This window comes from Astatotilapia calliptera, chromosome 18, assembly GCF_964374335.1.
Source record: "Astatotilapia calliptera chromosome 18, fAstCal68.1, whole genome shotgun sequence".
NCBI classification, from domain to species: domain Eukaryota; kingdom Metazoa; phylum Chordata; class Actinopteri; order Cichliformes; family Cichlidae; genus Astatotilapia; species Astatotilapia calliptera.
Window position 1 is genome coordinate 19,715,314 of NC_137439.1, and position 27,904 is coordinate 19,743,217.

Consider the following 27,904-nt stretch of genomic DNA (forward strand, 5'->3'; position numbering starts at 1 on the left):
AAAGTTTCACTCAATGGACAATGATTCATCTGATAAATGACCAGCACTGACAGACAGTCTCTTGAAACAGACTCAGATTGTTCCAAAATAAAGTCCAGTCACATGTTCAGCTGACAAATTATAGGTATGTAAAGATTATTGAGGCACAAATATCAAACCTCTTTCAGAAAGTTACAGAAATTGTGAGACGTCTCTGCACCATCATGACTATTTCAGAGCCACTGGAGCTGAAGCTTTGCCTTAAAGGCATTTCTGACATCCTGGCATGAATACTGTGGCAAGAAACAGGAGATAATTTAGTTATAAAAACACAACTAACTAACTATAAGAAATTATTTGTCAGCATGTCAGTATGGATGGGTGACAGTGTATGTGGAAATGGAAAGAAAGAACCCCATTGGCTGACAACGCTATTCAGTGGAGCCAATCAGTTACAGGCAAATATGTGATTTGCGTGCCCAGACGTGCAAACACACACCCACGTGTCTAGTTTGCTATCCTCCAGTAAACTCCTGCAGGACAAAGTGCAGCATATCCAAAACAGACAATTAGACCCATGATTTTCTAACATTGTAGTGGAACAATACTGACAGACACTGACATGCGGTTTCTGCCACTTTTAGCTGCTGTGTAAATTAGCATTTTGTCCCAAACTGGAGTGCAAAAGTTATGGTCCAAATGAAGGACGCTGGAGGCAAACTTAACAACAAAAACAAAAAAATCATATATGAGGCCGTAAACACAGCACAAAATAGAGAACACAGAAAAAACAAAGCAATAAACAGACAAACACAGGAGATCACAGAGTGACTCAATCACAGAGAGAGGCACAAGACACTGAGACAAGGGAAGACAGGACTATTTATACACAGAGCGTGATTAGGGAAGTGCTGAGGGAACCAGCACAAGTGCGGACAATGGAGGAGGAGTTGGAACAGGTGGTGACCAGGGCGTGATGGTTCTGCAGTGATGTTACCTGCTTGTTTTCTGACTTCCTGGTTTTTATAAATCCTAAATTTGCAGTGATTTTTCTGCACACCTCATTTACCATTGTAGTCTGATTGAGCAGAGAAGAGATGGTATTATTGTGGAGTAGAAACTAAAAGAATTGTAAGCAAGGCACAAGAGACAGCTATCTAATAAAATAAAACAAAACTGGAAATGACCCAAAAGATAACTAATAAGCATAAACGCGAGAAACTAACACCTAATGTAGCGACTACAGGAAAACAAACAAAATGTCGCTGAGAGTTCGAGGTTGGGTTTTGTTGACTTTGTCTGACACGCTGCCAAAAAAATACACACAAAAAATAACACAAAAATGATTTATTCAATGAAATTCAACTCATAATAATGTGCACAAAATATATTCAAAATAATCACAGCAACCAAAATGAAATAGTGGTGAACAAAAAAATATGGACACACCCAGGAGTCTATATAACTCCACCCTTTTGACCTGGTACCTTCTTACCAGCCTGAGAACAAAGAACATAACAGAAAGTCATCCAATCCTCCCATTAATCACTCCATCTGTCAAATCTACCAAATTACCACTGTCAGATGCTTTGGTGAATAGAGACTTCCTTTACATTCGTCTGTTTGTTTCGTTGTACAATTTCTGCTCAACTTTCATGTAAATTTTGTGCTTGAGTCGAGCTTCGTGTCTGATTTGTGTCTCTCCAAACCTCCAGACTCACGCTTTGTCAGTCATATTTGCGTCTCTGAGCTCTCTCCTCTCCATCTCCTCTCCTCTCCTCCTGTGCTGCATCGCTTTGCCTCGTGGCCGCCCGCCACTGATGATGCTGAAGCTGATGTCATCACCGCCTCCCAGCATCCCTGGCACAGCTGCACCGCCATTTTCCCTGCTTTCAGACTGCCTGACGGACAGACTGACGGCCGGCCGTCGGAGCATCCCGCACCCATCCTCCTGTTTATCCGTGCGGCACCCCGCTCCTCCCTCCACACCACTCCAAGTCTCCCACTCTTTTCTAACTGACGCACCGCTGCTGAAGCTGAGGCACGGCGGATTATCCATGTATGGGTGCGTGAGGGGAAATGATGCTGTAGGCTAACCAAAGGATAGAGCGAAGGACCAAAATACGAGCTGCAGAGGAGAATCGGAGGAGGCACCAGAGGATCCTGCCGCTGTTTTGAATGGGAAGGGGGATCCACCATTTGCGGCTGTCGAGTCTGAGTTGCTGAGGTAAGACACGGCGTGTTTTTTCAGGGCAATAATGGGTGTCACGCCTCGGTGAGGACAGGGTATTTTTGCGTGTTGGTCATTTCGAAGCTTTTGTGCGCTTAAGAGACGCTGCGTCAGGGTGTTTGGGGTATGATTCTGTGTTTAAAAAAACAGTCAAAAAACACAAATCTGCCATCTTACTGAGTGAATTGGACGAGCAAAGGCGTTGATAAAGGCTGGGACTGTCATGTAAGCTGTAATAATGTGTGCTGACCTCCTTTCTGACGCAGTCTGGGATGAATTGGTGTCTGAGCTGTGTATGTTTACGCGGCCTGTCGTCGAGGTGCGGCAGGCACAGCAAGATGGAGGAGACATTATTTACATGGCTTAGGAAATATCCAGGAAATGTCATCGGTTAAAATTCTTCTCATCCTCAAATTTATAACGTATCAATAATGGCTTATTGTTTGGATGTTAAGCAAGATTTCCCCCCTTGTTGATCGACGGGGGCTTGGATGTGACGGTGGATGTGCGGTGTGCTGTCTGGAAGCAATGATACGTTTATGAATTATTGTAAATTAGCTCATTAACTAAGAAAAAAAATTGTAGGGGTTAGAAAGAAAAAAAAAGGAATATCGAGCTTATTTTGGAAGGCGCAGTGAGAAGCGCCTCATATTTCAGGGTTGTGCATTATTTTCATTGATTTGAAGCAGTCAGGCCTTCATCCATGGCGGTGTTGCTGGCAGGGAATAAGCAGCCATTTTACTGTAGAATTGCAGAGACGCTGATGATCATCCTGCCAAATGTTGGTCCAGCCATTTAGTCAGTAGGAACTGGGTGTTTCTGCCTGAAGACAAACTGACTGTGATTCAGGGCCTAAAAATGGAAAATGGTGTCATGTGTATGTCTCAGCTGTTTGTGGCTAAGAAAGCTGCATCACCATTATTAAAAAAACAAAATGACAAAAAAACAAGTCAGAAATATTAAAAGATAATGTTTAATTCCTGGATTAAATTCTATAATATGGAGTCTTAATGATTTATGGTGTCACATGTGCTGTCACTGCTAATGAACTCCTCTGTCATTGTCTACCTGTGCAGGTGCCAGGTGCGCACTGGCCACGGGGATCTCCAGCTCTTCTGCTCACTCACACGTAGACCTGCAACATGGCGGGGGCTTCCGTGAAGGTAGCGGTGAGGGTCCGACCCTTCAACTCCAGAGAGATCGGGAAGGAGAGCAAGTGCATCATTCAGATGTCTGGGAACACCACGAGTGAGTATACGAGAGTTCAGCTGGTAGCGCCGAGACTTCTCAGTGAAGATTTAGTCAGACTGACTTTAATGTTTGAGAGTTTAATTATGCCTTTTAACTGAGAGAGGTGCTTAAAATGTAGTTATTGTGCAAACTTATAAAGTCGATTTACACATTTCAAGGTTAAAAATAATCCTTATTTATCTTACACTAGGTGTCAGTTTATCTGCTTTCTGAAACTACACATTTTAGCTCATTTGCCTTAAAACCAGCCTGTTAGGTCTGAGCCATCATAACCCTAACTCTATGAATATATAATTTGTTTGTCTGTGTGTGTTCTCCCCAGTCTTGGCAATCAAGTAAAAAAAACCAAACAAACCCAAAACAGTTCTTCTAACTGACAGCCATCCAAAACTATTCACATTTGTTCCAGAAGAGTCATTTTTCTTTTCTCCAAAATACAGAATTAGGGTTGGGTGCACGCTTGACTCATCACCAATGATAATGTAGATCTCGGAGGGTTAAGTCCACCCTCCCTTTTAACCCAGCTTTCTTCTGATTGGCTGCCCCTCGCAAATAAAAGGTTGGAACAGCAAGTGGATAAAGTATCTTTGCTCACAGCCTGTGATGACCAAATCCAGACTATCCCCTTTCAATGACATCATACAGAACCAAGAGTAAAAAAAACTCTCAGCTCTGGTGCTCTTTATTTGAAACTGTATCCACACGAGCATCCAGCCATGTAAGAGAATATGTATGACCAAAAAAATAGGTAAAAGCATTAAAGACCCACTTTACTGAGGATCTAACACTGAATATGTTAACCCAGTGGCACTGCTTTAATTGAAGTTTACCTCTATTACTTAATTATTCATTTCGTCATTGACATTTTGATTAATTAACTTTATAGTTCTCTTTAAAAAAAAAAAAAATCAAAGCCCTCAGGTGTAGGTGTAGAAATGCAGCATGAGGTGGAAACTTAAACCTGTGGTTCACTTAGACTGAAAAGCACCAGAGAAGCACTGTGATGTGCATTTAATCTTTAAAGAAGAACGCCAACTTAGCTTTTCATTGTGGAACAATAAGTGTGTGTTTTAAGAAAGGTAAGTGGCCTTTTTTGTGGAAAAAAAGACAAATTATTATTAATTGCAGAATATTTACATGTGTTTTGTCTAAAAGATCAGTCGACTGAAAGCTCTATACTATATAACCACCAACTTTAAGTCAAGTTGTGTACTTTTTCAGGACAAAATGCAAACAGAATACTTGGAAAAATGCTGCAATCTCTAAAACAAAAATCCCTTAATGTAAGAGATTAAAAGAAGCATTCAGCATTTCTGACTAGTTTGTATGAGGTGTTTATGGAGCATTTTTGTTCTGTTTGTGCTTCAGAATAACAGGCTTTATGTAAATGTAGGCATAATTAATAACAAGAAGAATATTGAATATTCATTTTTAATTGGCCAGTAGGATAAGGCTGTTCTTAGCTTCTTAATTTTACAGTAAACTGATTATATAGCGCTCTATTTTTAAAACAGACAGAGCATATGACACGTGTTTATGTGAATAATTACAGCAATTCGATTCAGTGATTACGAGGTTGCGTCTGAGGTGCTTCACTGAAAGTCTGAGTTGTGTTTAAAGTGATCCTCTGATGCTGTTTTGGTCTCATTTCTGTGACCCACTTTGAAGCATTTTTAGTGTTTCACCTCGTCTCGCGGGCCGCATTGTCCTGCGGCGGTATAACAGCGGGCAGGGAGGCATGCAGCATTTTGGCAGCTCGAGACGGAAACAAAAGCTTCAGTCAGGCCTGAAACCCGTCAGTGTGTGTAGGATGTAGCGACAGCCGCGGCTCTCTTCTCTCATCATACGAGCTGCATGGACCAACAAGGGCCCGTTGTTCTGGTCGAGTCCAGACCCGAGGTCAGCTGATGTAAGGGTGCAGGAGAGAGCAGGCGCATGTCAGCCTGCTGTGCCTGTTTTTAATGACCTCATTAAAAGCCAGAAGATTCAGGCTTGCATTACTTCAGCTCGGTAACTTCACATGTATCGAGTGCTAAGAGCCTTCGCTCCTCTTAACAGGACTGCTTCACTGACGCTGCTGCTTTATTGAACTCGTCCACAAGGGGTGATACGGTTTATTTAATTTGCGGCCAGAAGAGCAGCTGCTCCTCCTCAGAAAAGAGAGCTGTGGTGTATAATTGCAAAAGCTGTTATTGAGCAGAACTGTAAATCCTATCTGATCCAGAATGTTCTCATTTTTTGTGTTTTTTGGTAAATATAATTCAAAGTGATAGAAAAAAATATGCTTACTGGACACTTTACTAGTACCAAGTTGTTGTCAGAACTGCCTTAATGGCCTGTGGCATATATTCAGCAAACTGCTGGAAACATTTCTCAGGAATTTTGGTGCCTGTTGACACGGGCCAAGGAAATATCCCCCACAACTTTATATCTCCAGCAACCTGAGTCAGGTGTATCCATGCTTTCATGTTGTTTATGTCAAATTCTGACCCTACCATCAGAATGCGGATATCGAGACTCATCAGACCAGGAAACGTTTTTCCAACCTTCAATGGTAACAATTGTCCCATTTTGGTGCACTCAGTTTTCTGTTAAGCTGACAGAAATGGAAACCAGTGCAGTCTTCTGCTTTTGCAGCCCATCTGCTTCAAGGTTCCCCATCTAACCTTCCATTCAGAAATACTCTTCTGCATACCTTGGTTGTTACAAGCTTTTATTTGAGTTACTGTTGCCTTCCTATCAGCTCGAAGCAGTCTGGCCATTTCCCTCTTTGACCCTTGCCATTCACTGAATATTTTCTATGTTCTGGGCCATTCTTTGTAAACTTGGGGACGATTGTGCGGGAAAATCCCTGGAGATCAGCAGTTTCTGAAATACTCGCACCAGCCTGTCTACCAACAACAATGCCACATTCAAAGTCACCTAAATAACCTTTCTTCCCAATTTTGATACTCAATTTGAACTGCAGCAGGTCATCTTGTCTACAGACATAATTGAGTTGCTGCTCACTGCTCTGGGTGGAAACAATCATAAAAATAAATAAAAGAAGAAAATCAAAGCAAACCCACGAGCATTTAAACACAGCATGCATACAGAGTGTGGGTACGCGACAAAATTAACCGGTCACAAAGACTGTGTGATAAAATACTGATATAGATTCATAGCAGATATGAAATGTTTCACAGTTTCCTTCTGGCTTACTGTATGTAAACTAAAAAAGCCAGATAAGGAAGACAGAATGAAGAACATTCAGCTTTCGATGCTTCTAACTGATCTGTTTTGATCTTTTTAGCAATCTTGAATCCAAAACAGCCGAAAGAAAACAAGAGCTTCAACTTTGACTTTTCCTACTGGTCACACACCACGGTGAGTCTTACAGCTTTCATCAAAGGAAATACATCTGCATTAGAATATAGAAGGCTCTGCTCTTAAACAAGTCCCCAGTGACTAATCCCTCTAACTTTTCTTTTCTTTTTTTTTTTGCCTGCAGCACACTGTTTGATATTTAATGTGTGTTAGAATAATGAATATTCATGCTATTAAAAAATGCTAATTTTCAACCCCCCCCCCCCCCCCCCCCCTCTTCGTTATCACTCCGCTATCTCCATGTCTGCAGCCTGAGGACGTCAACTATGCCTCCCAGATGCAGGTGTACAGAGACATCGGAGAGGAGATGCTGCTCCACGCCTTTGAAGGCTACAATGTGTGTATATTTGCATACGGGCAGACGGGTGCAGGCAAAAGCTACACCATGATGGGCCGACAGGAAAAAGACCAGCAGGGAATCATTCCTCTGGTAAAGCAGGAAGCAGTTTTAAATACAGTTTAATGAAAGACAATTTTGTGCCGATTTGACTCCAACACAGAAGTTTGAAGTCCTTAAGTTGTAAAGTGACAGTGGCATTTTGTTTTCTAGCTGTGCGAGGACCTTTTCACCAAGATCAATGACAGCAATAATGACAACAGCATGTCCTACTCAGTGGAGGTGAGTCATGCTAAACTCTGATATGCCTTTTGGCAGGCTTTCCTGTTTGCATTTAAAGAAATTTTTTTCAGGTAGTTTGGCTGAAACATGTGAAACAGAAGCAGGTTATATTGGAATTGTGTTGTTTTATCAGATAGTCAGAAGCTAATTCATTCATTTTTAATCTTATATTGTTCCTGTAGCAGCAAGTCACTTATTATAACGAATTAATTAGTCATTAAACATCTTTTATGACTGCCTTCTCTTCTCCCTGCAGGTGAGTTACATGGAGATCTACTGTGAGCGTGTGCGTGACCTGCTGAATCCCAAAAACAAAGGAAACCTGCGTGTCAGAGAGCACCCGCTGATGGGACCTTATGTTGAAGATCTATCAAAGCTAGCCGTCACCTCCTACAATGACATCCAGGACCTGATGGATTCTGGAAACAAGGCCAGGTAAAAAATTTAAGATCAGTTGTTTAGATTTGATAATTGTTATTTTTAAAAACCCATGAGCATGTATTTTTGTTTTTTTCAGGACTGTGGCTGCTACCAACATGAACGAGACAAGCAGCCGCTCCCACGCCGTCTTCAACATTATCTTCACTCAGAAGAAACACGACATGGAGACGGACAACACGTCAGAGAAGGTCCGGTGCAAATCACCCACAAACGAAGATTTTATTTTTCCATTCTTCTGACTACAAACAAATCAATAAGGAGAGTTGAGGCAGAAATGATTTTATGACGTTTTATGGCCTGTTAGGAGGCCGCGTATGCGGTGCTGCTATCTGTTGAACGTGTTTCTGTATTGACTGGTAAACCACACTTTACTGCCAGCTCTCCTTTTCAGCTCCGGGTGGATTGTGTTTGCTGCGGTGGATATTTAGTCCTTTTCAGAGAGGGTGAATTATTTTGAAAAAAAAAAAAATTATTGTCTTCTTAGGTCAGCAAGATCAGTTTGGTTGACTTGGCTGGCAGCGAGAGAGCAGACTCAACTGGAGCTAAAGGAACAAGGCTGAAGGTGAGATGATGTTGCTGTTTCAGTGCTATGCAATGGCAAGCAAGTCTTTTCTTGAAGAAGTTGTTCATTTTCATCTAATTTCTCTAAATATTTGTAAAATTTGACAAAATAAGTATTTAATATTCCCTTTCAGGGGGTTTAATGGTTTTACAAATGATTTTGAGTATTTCATTACAGATTGTAAGGTTAAAATGTATTTTATAATCTTCTAAAACAAAGGGCACACCAAGAAAAACACAATAAGTAACGCACCACAAATGTAAACATTGTGGAAGAAAATGATCATGGAAAAGTAAAAAATGAATAAATACACAAGGATAAAGAAGCAAAGTAAAAAACTGATTGAAAAGCTCATTGCCTATATTTTAAAACAGACTCCACAGTTTTCTACAACAAAATAAGAAACATAATTTAAAGTTGAACTCATAAATATGCACTGATTGGTACCTAATTACATCTTTCAACAAACTGATCCATTTTCATAAACGTAGAATTAATAATACATAGCAGCGGGTGCTGATTTTGGACACGGCCACGTTGCTTACTCTGAACTCTCTACTCAGATTAGCTGTGGTTCTTTGAGCCCCGTTCTCCATGTGTCCGTAATGGCTTCAGCTTCATTCTTCCCCGACTCAGATGTCCCATCCTGAGCCTCTCCATCCTGCAACAATTTGCCAACTTCAGTTGGAGTCTTCTATATACTCATCTCTCAACCTTATCTAGCTAGCTCATGTTATAGCAGCATTTATATAAAAAAAATAGTATAAACAATATGTGTCACTATACACCCAGGCCTGTTGCCATTGTTTAGTGCAGCATTTTACATTGATTTCATTTGGGGGTCAAATTTACTCCGCCATTGGTTCAAGGTATAAATGATTGAACGCCCCAATCAATTTCATCTTCTTTTGAGTTACATGACTTTTAAAATGCCAAATGAGTAAAAAAGACTCCTTTGGTGGTTTTAGTGCTAATTTGAAGTAATATATCTAAAATGTACTCATGATTAGATGGAAAAATACATGAAATGGCTGATTTCTATATTTTGTGTGTGTGTTTGCAGGAAGGAGCAAATATCAACAAATCCTTGACCACTCTGGGAAAAGTGATTTCTGCTCTGGCTGAACTGGTATGAACTTTTACACTTTGCTAAAAATCTTACTTTAAAATCCTATTTTGTGTGTTTCAATTACAAATGCTGGTGTTTCTTCTTCTCTTTTTAGGACTCTGCACCAAACAAGGTTAGTATACAGCGGCACGCAGGGTATATGGAGCATCTTTTTTTAGGGTAAACTTCAAATATTATTGTGATTCCTTTGTTGATAGAACAAGAAAAAGAAGAAGGTGGAGAGTTTCATTCCCTACAGAGACTCGGTGCTCACATGGCTGCTGAGGGAGAACTTAGGTATGCAAATGCAACCAGAAAAAAAGAGGTTTTAGCATAAGAAAAAGATTTTCTGTGTTAGTTAATGAAATATATTTGTGTATCTGTTTTAGGAGGAAACTCTCGCACAGCCATGGTGGCTGCCCTTAGCCCTGCTGATATTAACTATGATGAAACCCTAAGTACCCTTCGGTAAGGAAAATATATTAAAGCTCTGTTTTTGGGATCATTAAATTTGACATTTTTCACTATAAATGCATTTTAAAGCTAAAGTCACACTGTCATACTGCAGGGTCAAGCAAATAAATAGAAGTGCTGATTAGATTAGATTTTAAACTCTGCATACATCTGCAGAAAAGTGGAGTTCATGTCGCTCTGTCGGGTAAAACCATTAATGGACACTTCACAAACGTATTTTTCTGTTCAACCAGCTGTGAGACACCATCCTCACTTATATTTCATATTATCTGCTCACTGTTATTCGGTACAGAGAGGCTGAGGAATGATAACTTATCGACCACCTTTTAGGTACGCCGATCGTGCCAAACAGATCCGCTGTAACGCCGTGATCAACGAGGACCCCAACAACCGGCTGGTGCGCGAGCTGAAAGAGGAGGTGGCTCGTCTCAAAGACCTGTTGTACGCACAGGGCCTGGGCGACATCATCGAGAGTGAGTGTCACAGCAGCTCACGCACACGTGGCACACACGTGCACAGGAAGCTGGTAGTTAAAAGCTTTTGTGCAGGTTATGTTTTTTCTCTCAGTACATTGGAGACAGAGGATTAACTTGGGATGTGAGCGCCACTCTCACACAGTCTCTTCTCTCCTCTGTCCTATCAGCGTATCGCTGCACTGGTCCTGTCATCACTGGTTTGAAATGTGTGTATAACTGTAGCAAGCCTGCGCTTTGCAGCTAAAAAGAAATGAATCCCGAGCCGACTTTCCTCCTCCACCACACCAGAGACCAAACTAACAATCCTGAGAGAGTGTACATGGAGTCAGACGATGCACAATTGATTAAAAAAATAAAACGAACTTTACAGAACAACTAAAATTATCTTTGTAGTTAAATCTTGTTAAAGCTGTAATCCATTGGCTAAGAGAAAAAAATGGCCTCCTTTCTTTTTTCCATGGTGTTACATGTTTCTTTTACTCCCCAAACCTCGAAATACTTTTAGCCACAAAAGTATGTGACCCCACAGTGATACTTTGTTTAAGAGATGCCGATAGGAGAACAGCGGAAACTGTCAGATTCAGGGTTGTCTTGAATCTTGCTGTTATTTAACAAGATTAGTGACCATGGAAGAAAGGACTGACTGAGAGGATGCCATTTTAGATTGTGTTTTGCAGTCTGGTCCTCTGTGTGTGGAGCTGCTGCATTCGATGCTCTGAGTCAGGTGCTTAGAGGCCTGCACCGCCGGGATCTTTGCTACAAACGCTGTGCTAAACAGCTTAAAAACATCAGTTCTTCTTTCACGAAAATAAAAATCAACACTCTATATTTGGTCCTCATGCATTGTAGTGATGTATCTATTATTTTTTTGAGTACACTTTGTCCTAACCATGCTTGCTTGCGAGCTTGTTGTGTGTGTTTGTGTGCAGTTCAGTGTCAGAAAAGAAAATCCCTCTGGTATTTAGCATTCAGTCTCTGACATTGTATGCCGTGTCAGTTTGAGTTGCTCTCTTTTTTTCTCCGTCTGCGATGGCTTTGGAAAGCAAATACGTCTGCTTCTTTGATCCATTATTTGAGCTTTCTCTTCTTTTTTTGTTACCCTCCCTGTTGTTCCCTTATTTTATTTTTTTTCCTTTTAAATCCGTATCCCTGCGTGGTCCTCTCAATCCTTGATGTCTTTCCTTGAATACCTTGCGTCTGCTCCTACCTTCCTTCCTTCCTTCCTTCCTTGCTTTCTTCCATGCAACGCCTCTCTTTCTGGCAGACCTGTGCGATTACAAGAACTTTGTGAATAATCGCCAGGCTGTCAATCAAAGGGGTGATCTCTCCACAGTGACCCATGCCATGACGGGAATGAGCCCCTCACCCTCGCTCTCAGCCCTATCCAGTCGAGCCGGCTCCATCAGCAACCTCCACGATCGCATCTTTAGCCCGGCCAGTGAGGAAGCCATTGAAAGGCTCAAGGTAGGAAAAAATAGGGGATGACGATGCATAGATAGAAAAAGTTCACCGGAGCAAAAGTGGATCTGGGTTGTGTGAGTGGGAATGAAGGGAGGAGAGGGGCTTAGGCATTTGGTGGGAAGACTCCTTGATGAATACGAGAATGAGCAGAGGTAATACTTCCATTTTGAGAGCAGGCTGTTTCTCCATCACCAACAGGAAACCGAGAAAATCATCGCAGAGCTCAATGAGACATGGGAAGAGAAGCTGCGCCGTACTGAGGCCATCCGTATGGAGAGGTTTGTCCAAGCTCTTTATGCTGTTTGATATCCACGAATGCAAAACCACCTGAAATTATCATTAAATTTAACATTTGCGTATCTGCCTGGCTTTTCAAGGCAGTGCACCTACAAGTAAAAAATCAATTGTCCATTTTTGATTGGACTTATTTCAAGGACATGTTACGGCAGTGCGTATGAGTGTGGCAAATTACACATTTTCCTAATGAGCAAAAAATCTCTGTTTTGATGCCAGGAGGCAGCACAGATTGTTGTGTCGGGAATGCATCTCGTGTAAATATCTACCAAATCAAATTGCCTAAATTTCTTTTTTATTATACATTGTGGAATTTTCAATAGAAGTTCACAATGTTTTTGGCCATATGACAAAAGCAAAACTAATTATTACACCATGAGATTGAGATCTCTGAAAGCTTTTAGTGAAATTTCCCGTTCATATCCCTCTGAGGATGAATTTCTCTCACTGGCAAGTGATCCAAACGTCCTTCCTCACAACTGAAAAATAGTTCCAACATTAAGGCTGTATTGACATCGTTCCTGAAGGAGGTGCTTATACAAGTCAAATGTGTTTGTATAGCATTATCAAGCATAATTCAGATTGTTTTACAGAGGACTACAGACATGACATGATGTGCTTTTACCCAAAGTTTTGCAAATCATGGAACTCATCGATTACAAAAAACAAAGAAGCACATGAAAAGTGTGAGATTTTATACAGTTTGTATAAGGAACACAAAACATTATGCATTGCATGGATAGACTGTCAGTTTAATGAAATAAAAAGAAATAGCATTATTGTAAATTTCCATCTGAGTTCATGGATTGACTCCAACTCTGATTAACTCTGTAGAGAGGCACTGTTGGCTGAGATGGGCGTTGCCATGAGAGAAGATGGAGGCACAGTCGGCGTCTTCTCCCCCAAAAAGGTACAGGTCCTCAGTCTGTGCCACGCACTTGCCAAACAACTTCTCAACCTCTTGAACGATCAGACCAAACTCACACAAACACTGAAACATATTTCTCTTTCAGACGCCTCATCTGGTGAACCTCAACGAGGACCCACTGATGTCCGAGTGTCTGCTCTATTACATCAAAGACGGCATAACCAAGTAAAGAGTTCTATAAGTTCAATTTGACATGAAATCCATCCGGATACTGTGCAGTTTTTAGTAATTTCGATATATGTTTTTAATCTTCCTTCAGGGTTGGCCGTGAAAATGCCAAAACTCGCCAAGACATTGTTCTTAGTGGCCATTTTATCAAGGATGAACACTGCACCTTCAGCAGCACCACTGGCCCTCAGGGAGAAGGTAAAGTCTCTCCCTGTAGACAAATCTGCTAAAAAGATCCGTCTTTCCAGTCACACGTACATTTAACGCTTTTCTGCAACAGGATGCGTCATTCTCGAGCCGTGTGAGGGAGCAGAGACTTATGTCAATGGCAAGAGAGTGACCTCACCTATTGTCCTGAGGTCTGGTAAGTATTAGATTGTCTTTGATTTTCTAATAAATTTGGCAAGTCCTGAAATATGTGTCTATTTAAGCAGCGGTGTAATTTTTAATGCTTGAGTCAAATGTTTCAACATTCATGCTTCCTGCTGCATCTTTAAGGAAATCGCATCATCATGGGCAAGAGCCACGTGTTCCGCTTCAACGACCCCGAGCAGGCTCGTCTGGAGCGGGAGAGGACGCCGTGCGCCGAGACACCCGTGGAGCCCGTCGACTGGGCCTTTGCTCAGCGAGAGCTGCTGGAGAAACAAGGCATCGACATGAAGCAGGAGATGGAGCAGAGGTGGGTGTGGTCGCATGACTTGTTTTAATGGTATGAATATATGTCTTGGGAAAGTTCCTTGGTGTTGATGAAAATGAAATGTTGCAGGCTTCAGGAGCTTGAGGATCAGTACCGCAAAGAACGAGAGGAAGCCAGCAACCTGCTGGAACAACAGCGGCTGGTGGGTGCTCGCATGATCGCCATCGATCATAAAAAGTACTAATCAGTTCTAGGTGTTATGTAAATCCGCACCTCCTCTTGATCTGTACTGCATGTTTTCTTCCAGGACTATGAGAGTAAACTGGAGGCCCTTCGGAAACAGGTGGACTCTCGGTACCTGGAGTCACCTGAGGAAGAGGAGGAGCCTGAAGAGGAAGGTGATACTATCACTTTAATTTTTTTTCTTTTAGTTTTGGCATCAGACTTTCATTTTATTCACATCAAGTTCTCGTGTACCCTCCAGTGCCGTGGACGAAGCGCGAGACCGAGCTGGCGCTGTGGGCTTTCAGAAAGTGGCGTTTCTATCAGTTCACGTCCCTCAGGGATCTGCTCTGGGGCAACGCCATCTTCCTCAAAGAGGCCAATGCAATCAGTGTGGAGCTGAAGAAGAAGGTTAGATTGTTGTAAGATATATGCTTTGGCAGTGCAATGATATTTTTTGTGCTATGTTTCATTGCACATTGTGTTAATTTTGTTGTAAACAAACAAAATGCAGGTCGTTGCTCTATGAGGTCTGAAAAACTCGAATTTTTCATTATTTCCCTGACTTTAAATATGTGTCTTGTACTCATTGACATTGACATTACTTTGCATGTTGTTATTATTAGTTATTTATTTTTAACTAATAAAAAAGGCACATGAAGGATTTAGGTCTTTGACAGATGTCATATGTGCAGTTAAAGTATTTAGAACAAATACTACAATTTCTCAGCTGTTCAATTTTCTCATTTTCGTTTTGGATTACTCAAATAACTGTGAGCTGCTGTTCTAGTCTAAATTATGATGCAATCTCGTGTTTTCTTCACAGGTGCAGTTCCAGTTTGTCCTCTTGACAGACACTCTCTATTCTCCGCTGCCCCCTGACCTGCTGCCTCCCAGTGAGGCTAAAGAGAGAGAGAGGCGACCGTTCCCTCGGACGATAGTGGCCGTCGAAGTGCAAGATCAAAAGAACGGAGCCACACATTACTGGACTCTGGAAAAACTGAGGTACTCAGAGGTTTTGAGAGTCTGGCTTGAAGCTCGTTTCACGGTCACAATTTAATGGTCATCCCTGTAGAAAACAGTGCAGTTCTTTTAATTCAAAGCACTGGTCAAAGTAGCTGACAGTTGATACACATGTCTGCATATCAGCAGATACTGACCTGTTGTTTTCTCCTGGCCCTTGTAGACAGAGGCTGGACCTGATGAGAGAAATGTATGATCGTGCTGCGGAGCTGCCCAGCAGCGCCGTGGAGGACTGTGACCACGCCCTGACAGGAGGCGACCCCTTCTACGACCGCTTCCCCTGGTTCCGTCTGGTCGGCAGGTCAGTAACATTCACAGATTTAAGTTCTTTTACTGCACAGTGAGGACGCCCACAAACCCATCATCACTTTCCCTCCTCCTCAGGGCTTTTGTGTATCTGAGTAACCTGCTGTATCCGGTCCCTCTGGTACATCGTGTGGCCATTGTAAGCGAGAAAGGAGAGGTGAAAGGCTTCCTTAGAGTGGCAGTGCAGGCCATCTCAGGTACAAATAAAAATTAGCTGTCAGATGCTGCACACGTCCTCTTGTGTTGTTTTGTCTTTCTGGAAATGCTTGTTAACTATACTGTTTGTGCTTTTGTGTCTCTATTTAGCTGATGAGGAGGCGCCTGATTACGGCTCTGGCGTGAGGCAGTCAGGCACCGCCAAGATCTCCTTTGAAGACAAACAGTTTGAGAAGGTACGTCTGGGCTGGTGTTGTGCAGCTGAGTCCTTCTTGTCAGATTAAAGTGGAAATTTGGAGCCTGAAAAAAGAAATTCTAGTGTTCTGCTTGTAAAAAGAGGCAAAAGCTGATGATTTTATGTTCTGTTTAGTTTCAGACTGAGTCGTGTCCCGCAAGTCTGTCGCACTCCAACACCTCACAGGAAGAGCTGCGAATTGTGGAGGGAGAAGGACAAAATGCTGAGACTGGAATCTCTGCAGATGAAGTTAACAACAACACCTGTGAAGGTGAGGGGAGGGCGACGACAGGGACACGGTGGTCTTACTAGAAATACCTCATGAACGGAAATATATTTCCTAGCTGGCACATCTAATGTCAAAATGTCAATGCGTTTCTGAGTCTCAGCTTCTTCTGTGCCACGCAGCCACACTGGATGCTCCTCTAAGCCCAGTAAAGAGTTTAGGTCTGGGTCTGGATCTTCCTCTGGACCTGTCTCCAGAGAAAGCGCTGTCCCACCTCAAGATCGGCAGCACTTTCACCTTCAGAGTTACCGTCTTACAGGCCTCGAGCATCTCTGCAGAGTACGCCGACATCTTCTGCCAGTTCAAGTAAGTTAAAGCAAAGTTCCTGGAGTAACATCGTCTACCTGATGTGAATTTCATTTAACAGTTCTCGCTGAATGCCTCTCCTAGTTCTCTCTTTTGTCTTTATGCAATTAGATACAAAGATTTTACAAATTTTACCTTACAGGTCACATGAATTAATGGTTAAACTCTAATCAAACTTAATGTATTTTCTAATTTACGGATTAAAGTCTTTGTCATTTGAGAAGCTGACAGTGAAATAATCTGTGCTGTTGTTAGCCCGATGCTTTGGGTGATATAATGTGTAGGAAAAACAAAAAGGTAGGTCAGCTGATGAAATGACTTCACTGTTTTCAGCTTCATCCACCGTCATGACGAAGCTTTCTCCACTGAGCCGCTGAAAAATACCGGCAGAGGGCCGCCACTGGGCTTCTACCATGTCCAAAATGTAAGCAGCATTAAACGCTTATATTAACAAAGACAACTGATTACCTACTGTTCACTTCCTCTTGTTATTTGACATATTATGTTAGCAGTCCATTTCTACAAACAGCTTTCTCAAGGGTTCATTCGAGTATTTTTCTCTCTGCCTCCGATAGATCACAGTGGAGGTGACCAAGTCCTTCACGGAGTACATCAAGACTCAGCCCATCGTCTTTGAGGTGTTTGGACACTATCAGAAACAGCCGTTCCCTCCACTCTGCAAAGATTTAATCAGGTCAGGAAGAAATCTGACCGGGTGACTTGAGATAATTTGATGGAAAAAAAGTTTTTCTCACAGTTTCATGTTGGGGTTTTTTCAGCCCACTGAGACCTTCCAGGAGGCAGTTCCCTAGGGTAATGCCGTTATCCAAACCAGGTTAGCAATGACATTTCAGCCACCACAATCTAACTTCTATACATTAATCTAATGATCAAAAAAAGGGGAAATTAATAAATGAATGAATGAATGAGTGCTCTGCAGGCTCCTCTGATTCTGCCTGTTTCCATTTTAATGAAATAATTATTTAATTCAATCATCTATCGATGATTACCGTGTGTGCTTGATTTAATATTCTTAGCAACAAATGAATGAATCTGCATCCTCTTCATTCATCCAGTGCCTGCCACCAAGCTCAACACTCTGACTCGCTCCACTGCGGGACCCTGTCACGCCAAATACGATCTCATGGTCTTCTTTGAGATCTGCGAGCTGGAAGCTAACGGAGAGTGAGTCCTGTCTGTTCCTGTTGCTGCTTAAATATGCAAAAGGGAAAGCATACACATGCATCTCACTTGTTATAATGTTATAATACGTGTCTAAAAATGGATTATCCCTCTGCCTCCAGTTATATCCCGGCTGTTGTTGACCACAGAGGTGGGATGCCCTGCCATGGGACGTTCCTTTTACATCAGGTCTGACCATGTTTACCTCTGCTGTCACACTGCTAAGTTCTTCATTTTAACCACTGAGAAACTAAATCCGCTCCTCATCTTCTTGCGACTCCACAGGGCATTCAGAGGAGGATCAGAGTCACAATTGCTCACGAAACAGGAAATGATATTGAGTGGAAAGAAGTGAAGGAGCTCGTTATTGGTGAGTACGATATACGTGGCCACGTTTGTCAGATTTTTGCAGGAAGAGCTCAAAAATCAAAAAAATGACCAGTCTAATTGTCACTTGTTTGCCCGCAGGTCGTATTCGAAACACGCCCGAGGCTGATGAGACCATCATAGACCCCAACATCCTTTCCCTCAACATCCTGACCTCTGGATACGTCTGGCCAAAACATGATGACAAGTAGGAATTTGTTTATCCAGTCTTCCTTCAAAGCATTTTTCTCTTTGTTTGCTGAGTTGAAACTGTTGAAAGCTGGAGAGAAAGGTTCATAACTCACCTTATTTCTCTTTGTTAATCGCAGTGTCTCTCTGGGAGTTGATCACAGGTACCATGTTTTTCCATCTTTGTTTCTTAAAAACAACATGCAACAATGTCCATTTGTTCCTTAAGCTTTTCATGCAATGAAAGGCTAGATGCTGTTTTTCCTCTCTGTAGAACTTTCTACCGATTCGAGGCCGCATGGGACAGCTCCATGCACAACTCTCTGCTTCTGAACAGAGTCACACCCTATGGGGAGAAGATCTACATCACCCTCTCTACTTATCTAGAGGTGGGAGAGTGTTCGTGCATTGTTCTGCAAAATTGTAATTTTTTTTTTACTTTACTTTATTAATGTTTTCTATATTTGGGCTAGATGGAGAACTGTACTCAGCCGACAGTTATCACCAAAGACTTCTGCATGGTGTTTTACTCCCGTGACACAAAGCTGCCGGCATCCCGCTCCATCAGAAACCTCTTCAGCACCGGCTGCCTCCGGCCCTCTGAGAGGTACTGGATTAAGGATTTTAACTAGGGCTGTCAAACATAAGGATGGGGGGGCCAAAAATGGTCTGACCAAGACTCCAATCCAGCCCACTGTACAGCTTTAAAAAAAAAAAAAGGATATTTTCTGTGACTTAATGAAAACTTTCTATTTAGAAAGTTGGGAGGCTGTGATTACACATTTATCATGTAGTTTCACTGGTTTGGCACCATTTCAGATCAAAGTTCTAGGTTGATGCATGCTTCAGAGTTTAAGATTTAAGTTTACGACAACCTGCTCTGCTTTCTCTCCTCAGTAACCGTGTCACTGGAGTCTATGAAATCACTCTCTGCCACGTGGCTGACAACGGAAGTCCAGGTGCAGAATAAAATATAAATCAATAATAAATGAAAATGGCAAAAACGTTTGTTTGTCCTTTGTCGTTCTAAATGCTTCTGTTCCCCTTCGTCAGGCATGCAGCGTCGTCGCAGGCGCGTGCTGGACACCTCGGTGGCTTACGTGAGAGGCGAGGAGAACCTGGCTGGATGGAGGCCCCGCAGTGACAGCCTCATCCTCGACCACCAGTGGGAGCTGGAGAAACTTAGCTTACTGCAGGAGGTCAGTGGAATTATTGGAATTATATTATAGTTTATTTTTACAGTGCTTACATCATAATAGTCTCTTATATCTTAGGTTTTTCTTTGGACATTGGATGCTTTTGCACTCTTTATCAGTCCAGTCCTGGTACCTCATCATTGTGACTGGAGTGGGTTTTTTTTGTTTCGTTTTTTAAGACTCTTAACCCGGAACTATGAATCATTCAAGCATAAAAAGCAACTAACCCAAGTGATAAACCGGTGTTTACATATATTAGACAACTTAGGAAAGAAATAATTATAATATTTGTGTCTTTAGGCATTTTGTTACTAGCAGCCAGTAACAGAAGCACTTCATTTGTTCCCATCTCTTTAGTTGATAGCAAGAAAAATCCCAAAGATAACATGGTTTCACAGGTATGAAGTTGTATTTTGCACCAATAAGATTAATTCCAGGGGGCCACAGTAAAACTTGGGGTTGTGTGCAGTGTGCCCGTAAAACATTTTGAGGAAACTGGACATGTGGAGGCCAGAAAAAAAAAGAAATGTCAGGCATAAAAACTATCTACAGCAAATGAACAGTGAAAGTCAGAAAGTCATGCCCTTATGAAATATGAAAAAAACCAGCAAAACCATTCTTAATGAAGGGAAATCTGGTAACAGATCTCGTAGAGCGATGAATCCAGATTAGACATTTGTGGTTCAAGTTGTCGTCAAAATGTGTGCAGGAGATCAGGAGAGAGGGACAACACTGAGTGTCTACAGCCATCTGTAAAACACAGTGGAGGCTCTGTCATTGTTTGGTGCTGAATCTCATCCAGTGGTGTTGGAGATCTTGTTAAAACTGATGGAATTATGAACTCAGAGAAGCACCATCAGATTTTCATCCACCATGCAATACCATCTGATTGGCAACAGTTTCATCATTCAGCACAGGATAGATCCCAGACCTCAATGTTATTGAAGGGGATCATCTTGACAATAGAGCAAGAGCCAGCCAACATCCAAAGAAGAGCTTTGAATATCCTTCAAGAACCCTGGAGAACTATTCCCGAAGATTAGTGAAACGACTGCCTACTTGACATGTGCTAAATAAACTCCTGTTGGACTTTGTCTTTCAAGTGAAATTCCCTTACATTCTTCTAAAGGTGGAAAAGACCAGGCACTATTTGCTGCTGAGGGAGAAGCTGGAGGCGACTCTGCATGCGGGACAGGATGCACTCTACAAAAATGGCGACATCATCGACTTTGCAAAGAGTCCCGTCCTCAGCCACAGCCCCAGCAGCAGCCCCGCCCCCGACAGCCCCAACCAGAGGCAGAGGGAGCTGGCTGCTAAGGTGACTGCTGCTCCCCTCATCTCTATTTTACACCTCGGTTTATTAGAGATTTATTTTCTTTCTATTTTTACACACAGCTTCATTCAGCTTCATGCTTTTAAATTGTTTTTTATATTTTTCACTTTCCAGTGTCTGCGTCTGCTGATGCACACCTTCAACAGGGAGTACAGCCAGGTGAGCAGCAGTGCCAGTGAGAGCAAGGTGAGCCCCAGCCTAGGCCCTCTATAACCCAGTCCTTTAGTCCTTCTGAACCTAATGTTTACAGCCTTCACTAAATATTTAAGCCCCGCAGTCCTTCTTTCCAGTCACTCCCTCTGCTACATCTGTTCTCATTCTTTCATGTTTTTTAAACACTTCACGCTTCCTTGTTGCAAAGAATTTCATACTTTTCACCTCTCCTCTGTCTCTATAACCAGATGTAATGTTTAACCTGGCTTAAACATTACTCAGAGATAGTTGCTGGATAAAACATGCCTAATATGACAACCATTTCTTTCAGTGCTGACTCAGGTCTACTGATTACTCTTTTACACCATGCATCCCCTCCTACTTTCCTCACCCCTCACTGTCCCTTCTTCTTAGACACTGTGAGGCTTCCACTTACTTAATAACTCTCCTGCATGTCCTCTTTAACATCAGCGAGGGGCTCTTAGACATACCGAGGATTTGTACCACAGTGCTGCTTCTGTAGTACATTGCTAGAAGATGACAAACTGATCAAGCTGTTCTCTGAATGCATGTCTGTGTCGTTTGTGCTTAATTGTTTGCTGGATTGTTTTGTCTTTGTTTGTCTCTCTTCTTGTCTTGCGTGTCCTTGCTGTTGCTCTGGTTTCTGTGTGTGCGTGCTTGCACATGTGTGCGTTTTAGCTTTCTGAGATGTCTGCGTCTCTGATGAGGGAGTCATCCTCTTCTACACTGAGCACGCTCACCCCGTCCTCGACCTGCCCCTCACTGGTGGAGGGACATTATGACATCAGGTGAGGAAAAAATGTCATTTTGAATACATCTTACTCGCTTTTTGGTGCTTTGTTCAGTGAGCAGTAAGTCTCATGTGGGGCCAGGTAGTATCAGTAAAAGCAAAATGCTGTTGTATTTTCTATAATGTGCAGAATTTGTTTTTTTAGAAACATTTATGTCCTCAGTTTTTTCAGTGTAGGCTCTTAGATTACGAATGGCAGGTGATGAAAACACCACAGAAGACTTTTTTTCTGTTTTTTCAACAGTCACAACATTTAGCACAACTATGCAAAATAATTACTGCACTGTAATAATTAGAATTCAGAAGAAGGTACGTACACACACTGGCCACTTTGCTAGGTACACCTGTTCGACTGCTCTTTAGGTTAAGTTTTTTTCAGGGAGGGGAAATTTTTTGAAGTTCAGCTTTGTAATTCATTCTCAACTGTCAGAAAAGTGCACGAAAGCTGCCCTGTAGATTTTCATAGGAAGTAACCTGCTTACAGAGATACACCTTGTTGTTTTGTTACACATTGCAAATGTGTTTTAAATCAGAACTAAGAAAAGGGGCTTGAAATGTTTTCTTTTGTGTCTTGACCGTTGCTCCCTTTTTGATGCAGTGTGAACATGTTTGCGTTGTCTAGACACACTGATCCCAGTTCTGGAGCATCCACACCGGACCTAGATCCGTACAGCCCCGTGGACAGAAAGAAAGTCCTCAGAGGATGCACCTTTGTTCCCGACATACAGGAGATTCGTGTCAGGTCAGATCACACTTGATACGTTTAATGCACCACCAGCTGCAATCACATGTTAGGAGATCCTCTGGATTATTTTCCTTAGTATTCAAATCGTAGGCCAGTTATTCATTTTGTATTTCTTTCAACATGCGCAGCCCTATTGTGTCAAAGAAGGGCTATTTGCACTTCCTGGAGCCTCACACCAGCGGCTGGGTGAGGCGTTTCGTGGTGGTGCGCCGGCCCTATGTGTACCTGTACCGCAGCGAGAGGGACAGCGTCGAGAGAGCCATCATCAACCTGTCATCTGCAAAGGTGGAATACAGTGAAGACAAACAGACGTTACTGCGGGTATGCTTCACTTCAGTCGTGAAACTCACTGCAGAAAAGACATATGACCATTTAACCGATAAATCTGAATGAGGTTTAGTAATCCCGGAGTATTTCCTGTCTTCAGACTCCCAACACGTTTGCTGTGTGCACCGAGCATCGTGGGATTCTGCTGCAGGCAGCCAATGACAAAGAGATGCATGACTGGCTGTATGCTTTTAACCCTCTGTTAGCAGGCACCATCAGGTGAGTGGTGGAGAATCTGTGAAGCATACAAATAGTTTACTATGAGTGAAAAGAGACCCAGAGTTTATATTTTGTCCACCTCCAAACACCCACACAAAGTTTTGACATTTTAATTATTCTGTTTTTTTCAGGAAATGGTCACTTATCCCCTAAAAATGAAACCTATTATTATAATTGCTTATTAGATGGTATTTTCTCCTTTATTTATCTTTCCTGCCTAACATATTCTTACTCTCCTTCTGTCAGGTCAAAGCTCTCCAGAAGAAAGTCGGTCCAGTCGTACCCATCGGCTCAGCGGATGTGAGAGTTGAAGGGGCCTGGCGAAAAACAGCGAACAAAACAATACAATCTAAAAGCTCAGCTCAACATCCTGCTTAATCGAGCATAGACCATATAGCAAACTTACACATAGAACCATTTAAATATCCCTCTATGTGATGACCGCCCCTGTCACTCACTCGCTCATCCACAAAGCCGACAAAAGCATTTTTTGCCGTCACCACCACACTAACCCTGCATGGTGTGCTCCCTTCCGACCTTTAGAAGAATTCCTAAGAAAATCTAACCACCCAAAACCCGTTACATAACTTACCTCTGCTGGGCGCTGGGACTAGTTCAGATTAGTTTTCATGTTTCCTGTAGATGTGTCATCTGTGAGGCTGCCAGTTTCCAGCAAAGACATAAGTCTCAGCTGTGAAACAGACATTGAACATCAACCATTAACGGCATCAAGTGAGGGGAGGGGTAAAAACATCTTATTGGATGTTTTCTCTGTGTAGGTGTGTTAAGTGCAGCGATGATAGCTCCATATCCATCCTCCATACATATAATGTACATAATAATGTACATTGGCTTGGTGCTCTGCAGCATAGAGTATTTGTTTCACTGAAGAGGTTTCAGATAGCAGAGATTCATCATTGCTGTTGCTCATCATTTTAACCTTGAAGTAGCATGAGGGGGGATCCAAGCTGTTGTTTCTGTGTCTTTTTTTTAAGATCTGGTTCTATGAAAACACGAGATCGTTTGCTAGATTAGGACGGCCCGTTCAGGAGAGATAATACGTGTCCTCGCCTTGTTATTGATATGTGCTTCGTCCTTCCTTTATTATTATTTATATTGTTTTTTCTACATAACCCCTTGCAGGTATAACCCTGAAGGAAAATGTTTAATGTTGCTGTTGAAGCTGCACTGTATTTTATTGTGACAGGACCACTGACAGTTTTGTTGCATGGCACTTTATTGAGTTAATGTCTCGTACCATTTACTCTGTTATTTTAACCAAAGCGTTCTTTTGCTTTTTGTAATCGTTTCACTTACTGTGCATTTGTGTGCAAAGATAGTTATTTTATTTTATTTTATTTTAGTGGGATTTTAAATGAATAGTTTGACACTTTGGGAAAATACTTTTCCTGCTGAGACTCAGATGAGAAGACAAAAAGCGCACTTATGATCCTGAAGCCAGCAGATTTTTTTAGCCTAGCTTGGCAAAAAGGTAGGAAACAGAAAGCTTGGCTGTGGCCGTTAACAAAAAGGGAAAATAGCACGTCTGAAGCGAACTAAATAGGACTCGTTTAATGGGTGACTAAATCTTGCATAAAGAGCTGCAAGTATCATGGAGTAAAACGCAAATTAGTGAGCTTTAGAAGTGCTAGTAGGTGATTTTGTTGCTTGAGTTAATCAATTTTCACACAATAAATCCACATTTCTGGCAAAAAAGGTGAATTTCCCAAAAGGTTACACTATTCTTTTAACCAATGAGTCGCACCAGATTTGATCTAATTGGGAGGACAACTGTACTGTGTGTGGTTGTCATTTTTATTTTTATGGATCAGCAGAGTTGCTCCGTTCGATAAGCTGACTTGTGAAGACTCCTCTTGTAGCTCAATAGAAAGGACAAAGTTATAATCGACCGTGGACCTTCAGTCTTTTTAGGGCGGTTGCTTCAAGTGGACGAGAGCGTTGTCCTAGCACCAGATAGTGCCTCCCTTTCTTCACCTCTCTTTTCTTTCTCTCCTTGATCCTTGTCTTTAGCATTAATGCTAAATAAAGTTACTCACATGCATTCATGATTAGCTTTTATGTAAAGTTATAGTAAATGCTATTAATCTTTGTTTTTTAAGTTTTCATTATGTATATCAATGTTTTGGAGAGTGAATATTATCAATGATCCTCTATAGCATATAGTTATTGCCTGTAACAGACTGTAAATGTTTCCTTTGACAGCAGTCTCCCTGCCAGCTTTTGTACCGTAGCTGCTCGGTATTTGACAGCCTGACGCTTGTGTTGGACATCGGTAAAGCATGACTGACTTGATGTTGTCATGACAAGGAATGGTTTGTAGGTCTTTAAAAAAAATCTATCGATAATGTTGCTTTGAAATCTAAAACATCTTTATCTTGTTATGCAAGAGTGACAACATTGGGTCAAATTTACCGAGTAGGCATATAATGCATTCAACACAGGCCTGGTCAGCCAGCCGGTCTGCCTGTCTCATTTCCATTTAAATGCTAATGATCAGTTTTCTACACTCTGTAAGCAGAATTTAGGACTTTGTGTGCCACAGGCCAGCCAACTTGTTGAGCAACACAGCCTAAATCATGTACAAGTTTGTAGAAAATCTGACTCTAGTTAAATTTTGCATTTTATTGCAGTTTTATTTTGCTTTTTTTTTTTGCCACTTTGGGTTTTTTTTTAATGTTACTTTGTCTGTAAACAAAGAGTTAATTGAGTTTATTTATTGTTGAATGTGTTGGGTAGAACATGTTGTCTGCTGGTACAGAAGACAAATGGAAAGTTTTATTTGTAAAATATCAAAGCATAAATTATGTTCTTGAAAATTAATGCACTTACGCACAAAGCATCTTTATTTAATATGATTTTTGTATTAAGCATTTAGAAAATCTAGAGGACTTAAAAAAAAATATATATATATATACGTCAAGGTAGTCGATACACAAACACTGGCACATAACTTTCAAGGCTTCCAACCCTAACAGTTGAAGAGTGTCAGAAACACTTTGTGAGGTAGTTTTAGTGTGCCTGCCACATCAGTCACATCACGCACATCAGTCGATCGTTTTGTTTTTCTTTTCCTTTGGCTGTTTTAGCTGTCACAACTCTGGATCAAAGCATGCAGGTCCACTTATCTTCCGCTTTCCCCTCTCTCCTGCCTTACCGCTTGCTAATGACAACAGCTTTCCACTCCTGAAAGTGCTGCTTGTAAAGTATGTCATCCATGATCCCCGTAATGATTTACTGGAAACCTTCCTCTTGGCTCGTGTCTTGTATATAAATGGAGATTTCTGTGTTTGGGTCTCATTACACAGATGATATTAACTCTCTTTTACTCTGTATACCATGATGAATAAGAATAATTGACCTGCTGCTTGGTTAAGTGTCACTGCAGAGTACAGAGTGCGGATCAGGAAGCAGTTTCGGACCTCTCGGCTCAGTGTGAGTAAGACGGTCATCCTGGACTGGGTACGTGACCCCAAGTCTGTGCTCTTGCTTGGAGTTGCTTGACAGAAGCAGAAACAGGTCGCAGCCTGTGATAAAGTCTTAAACTCAGTGCTCACGTTTATCTTTTGAGTGTTCTGGAGTTCTTTCTCATGTCTGTGGACACATAACAAAAGTTGTCAAAAAAAGAATCAAGCAAATAAATAAATGTGTTGAAAAACGTGTCGGCATTTGAATCTTGTGTGTTTGATTGTTACCGTGCACAGTTTAAATCAATAGTTGAGTGTGGAGTTCCCCTGGGATCTATTCTTGGTCCCCTGATGATCTGGTTACAGTGTACTGTAGGAGATCATAACTACAGTGGTAACACTTCACTGTCATCTATCTAATACTAAGTCGTGTGGATACATAAGAGATGTTTTCCTCAAAGCTTTTATTTTCCAGTTCCATTTATTTGACATTATTATCAGTTCTTGGTCTCATACTAAATACATTTATACAAGGAATAGGTAACTGATTTTAAACTTTGATATACCGTAATTTGCAGAAGTCTTGAGCCACCCCTAATTGCTTTTGATTTTGCTTCAGTAGCCAGACTTTCATATCATTTTTAGTCATCCAGTCCTTGTGGCATTTTGTAAGCCACTTAACACTGACTGAGAAATCATTTAAGCATAGAAAGGGTGGAGGGATGAGCCATTCTTGTGTCTACACATAACATAAGTTATAAAGAAGCAGTTTTGAATATTTAGGCACTTTGTTACTAACAGCCTGTCACAAAAAGACACAGTTTGCTCCCATTTATTTAGTTGAATCTCTGAAAAATGTAAAGCACTGTTTGACAGGCATAAAATAGCAATTTTGCAATTACAAGGTGATTTCCAAGGAGCTGCTAGCAGAAAACTCAGCATGGTGTGCTGTGTGTCCTTACAAATTTATGGAAAACAGAAACAAACCAATTTAGTAGGTTATTTAATTTCAGTTTGTTGATTGCTTATCTCCAGCTAATCATACTTTTCTGACTGCCATGTGTCATAATGCTGTATATAACTGTACTTGCTCTGTCCAGTTTTGGCAGGTTGAACGTCTAAAGAGCCAGAAACATGTCCAATAAAACATGACCCCAGTGAGAGACTGTTTTTGCTGACAGTGCAACCTGATAAATGAATAACATTATCATAAAGCTTTTCTATGTTCTTTTACATAATAGTTTGTACTTTTGCTCAGGGTGAGCACATCTGCATGCCTTTGTGCAGCCCTCCATTATTGATCATGTGCTTACCATGTGCAGCAGGGCCAGTCAGGCTAATCCCCTAATAATGGAGGCAGGAAATCTGGGCTACACACAAAGGCCCTCGACTGGTTTAGCTGTATGTCACCAACACCAACCAGTATGTTA

The 27,904-nt window shown here is 41.6% G+C and overlaps 1 protein-coding gene across 4 annotated transcripts; it reads left to right on the forward strand.

Annotated features, from left to right (window-relative positions):
• Window positions 1-1,816: 1,816 nt before the first annotated feature.
• Window positions 1,817-26,727, forward strand: kif1ab (kinesin family member 1Ab). 4 transcript variants are annotated; one of them, XM_080293404.1, is made up of 49 exons: window positions 1,817-2,206; window positions 3,286-3,457; window positions 6,753-6,826; window positions 7,077-7,256; window positions 7,377-7,445; window positions 7,702-7,880; window positions 7,963-8,074; window positions 8,371-8,448; window positions 9,512-9,577; window positions 9,672-9,689; window positions 9,775-9,853; window positions 9,946-10,024; window positions 10,361-10,503; window positions 10,674-10,712; window positions 11,840-11,970; window positions 12,166-12,245; window positions 13,096-13,171; window positions 13,275-13,354; window positions 13,449-13,555; window positions 13,638-13,721; window positions 13,856-14,036; window positions 14,124-14,196; window positions 14,302-14,392; window positions 14,479-14,627; window positions 15,043-15,221; window positions 15,403-15,540; window positions 15,624-15,742; window positions 15,852-15,937; window positions 16,072-16,207; window positions 16,345-16,528; window positions 16,862-16,952; window positions 17,104-17,222; window positions 17,308-17,363; window positions 17,605-17,713; window positions 17,833-17,899; window positions 17,996-18,080; window positions 18,179-18,284; window positions 18,406-18,429; window positions 18,540-18,654; window positions 18,739-18,872; window positions 19,163-19,224; window positions 19,319-19,464; window positions 20,591-20,779; window positions 20,909-20,980; window positions 21,647-21,756; window positions 22,357-22,500; window positions 22,632-22,824; window positions 22,931-23,049; window positions 23,296-26,727. In XM_080293404.1, the coding sequence occupies exons 2-49, from the start codon at window positions 3,352-3,354 to the stop codon at window positions 23,351-23,353; spliced, it is 5,115 nt and encodes a 1,704-aa protein (XP_080149530.1). In that variant the 5' UTR covers window positions 1,817-2,206; window positions 3,286-3,351; the 3' UTR covers window positions 23,354-26,727. The 4 variants fall into 4 exon arrangements, with proteins under 4 accessions (XP_080149530.1, XP_080149529.1, XP_026004870.1 ...); XM_080293403.1 differs by lacking the exon at window positions 10,674-10,712 and having other exon boundaries at window positions 11,771-11,970; XM_026149085.2 differs by lacking the exon at window positions 10,674-10,712 and having other exon boundaries at window positions 11,771-11,970; window positions 22,381-22,500.
• Window positions 26,728-27,904: the final 1,177 nt, after the last annotated feature.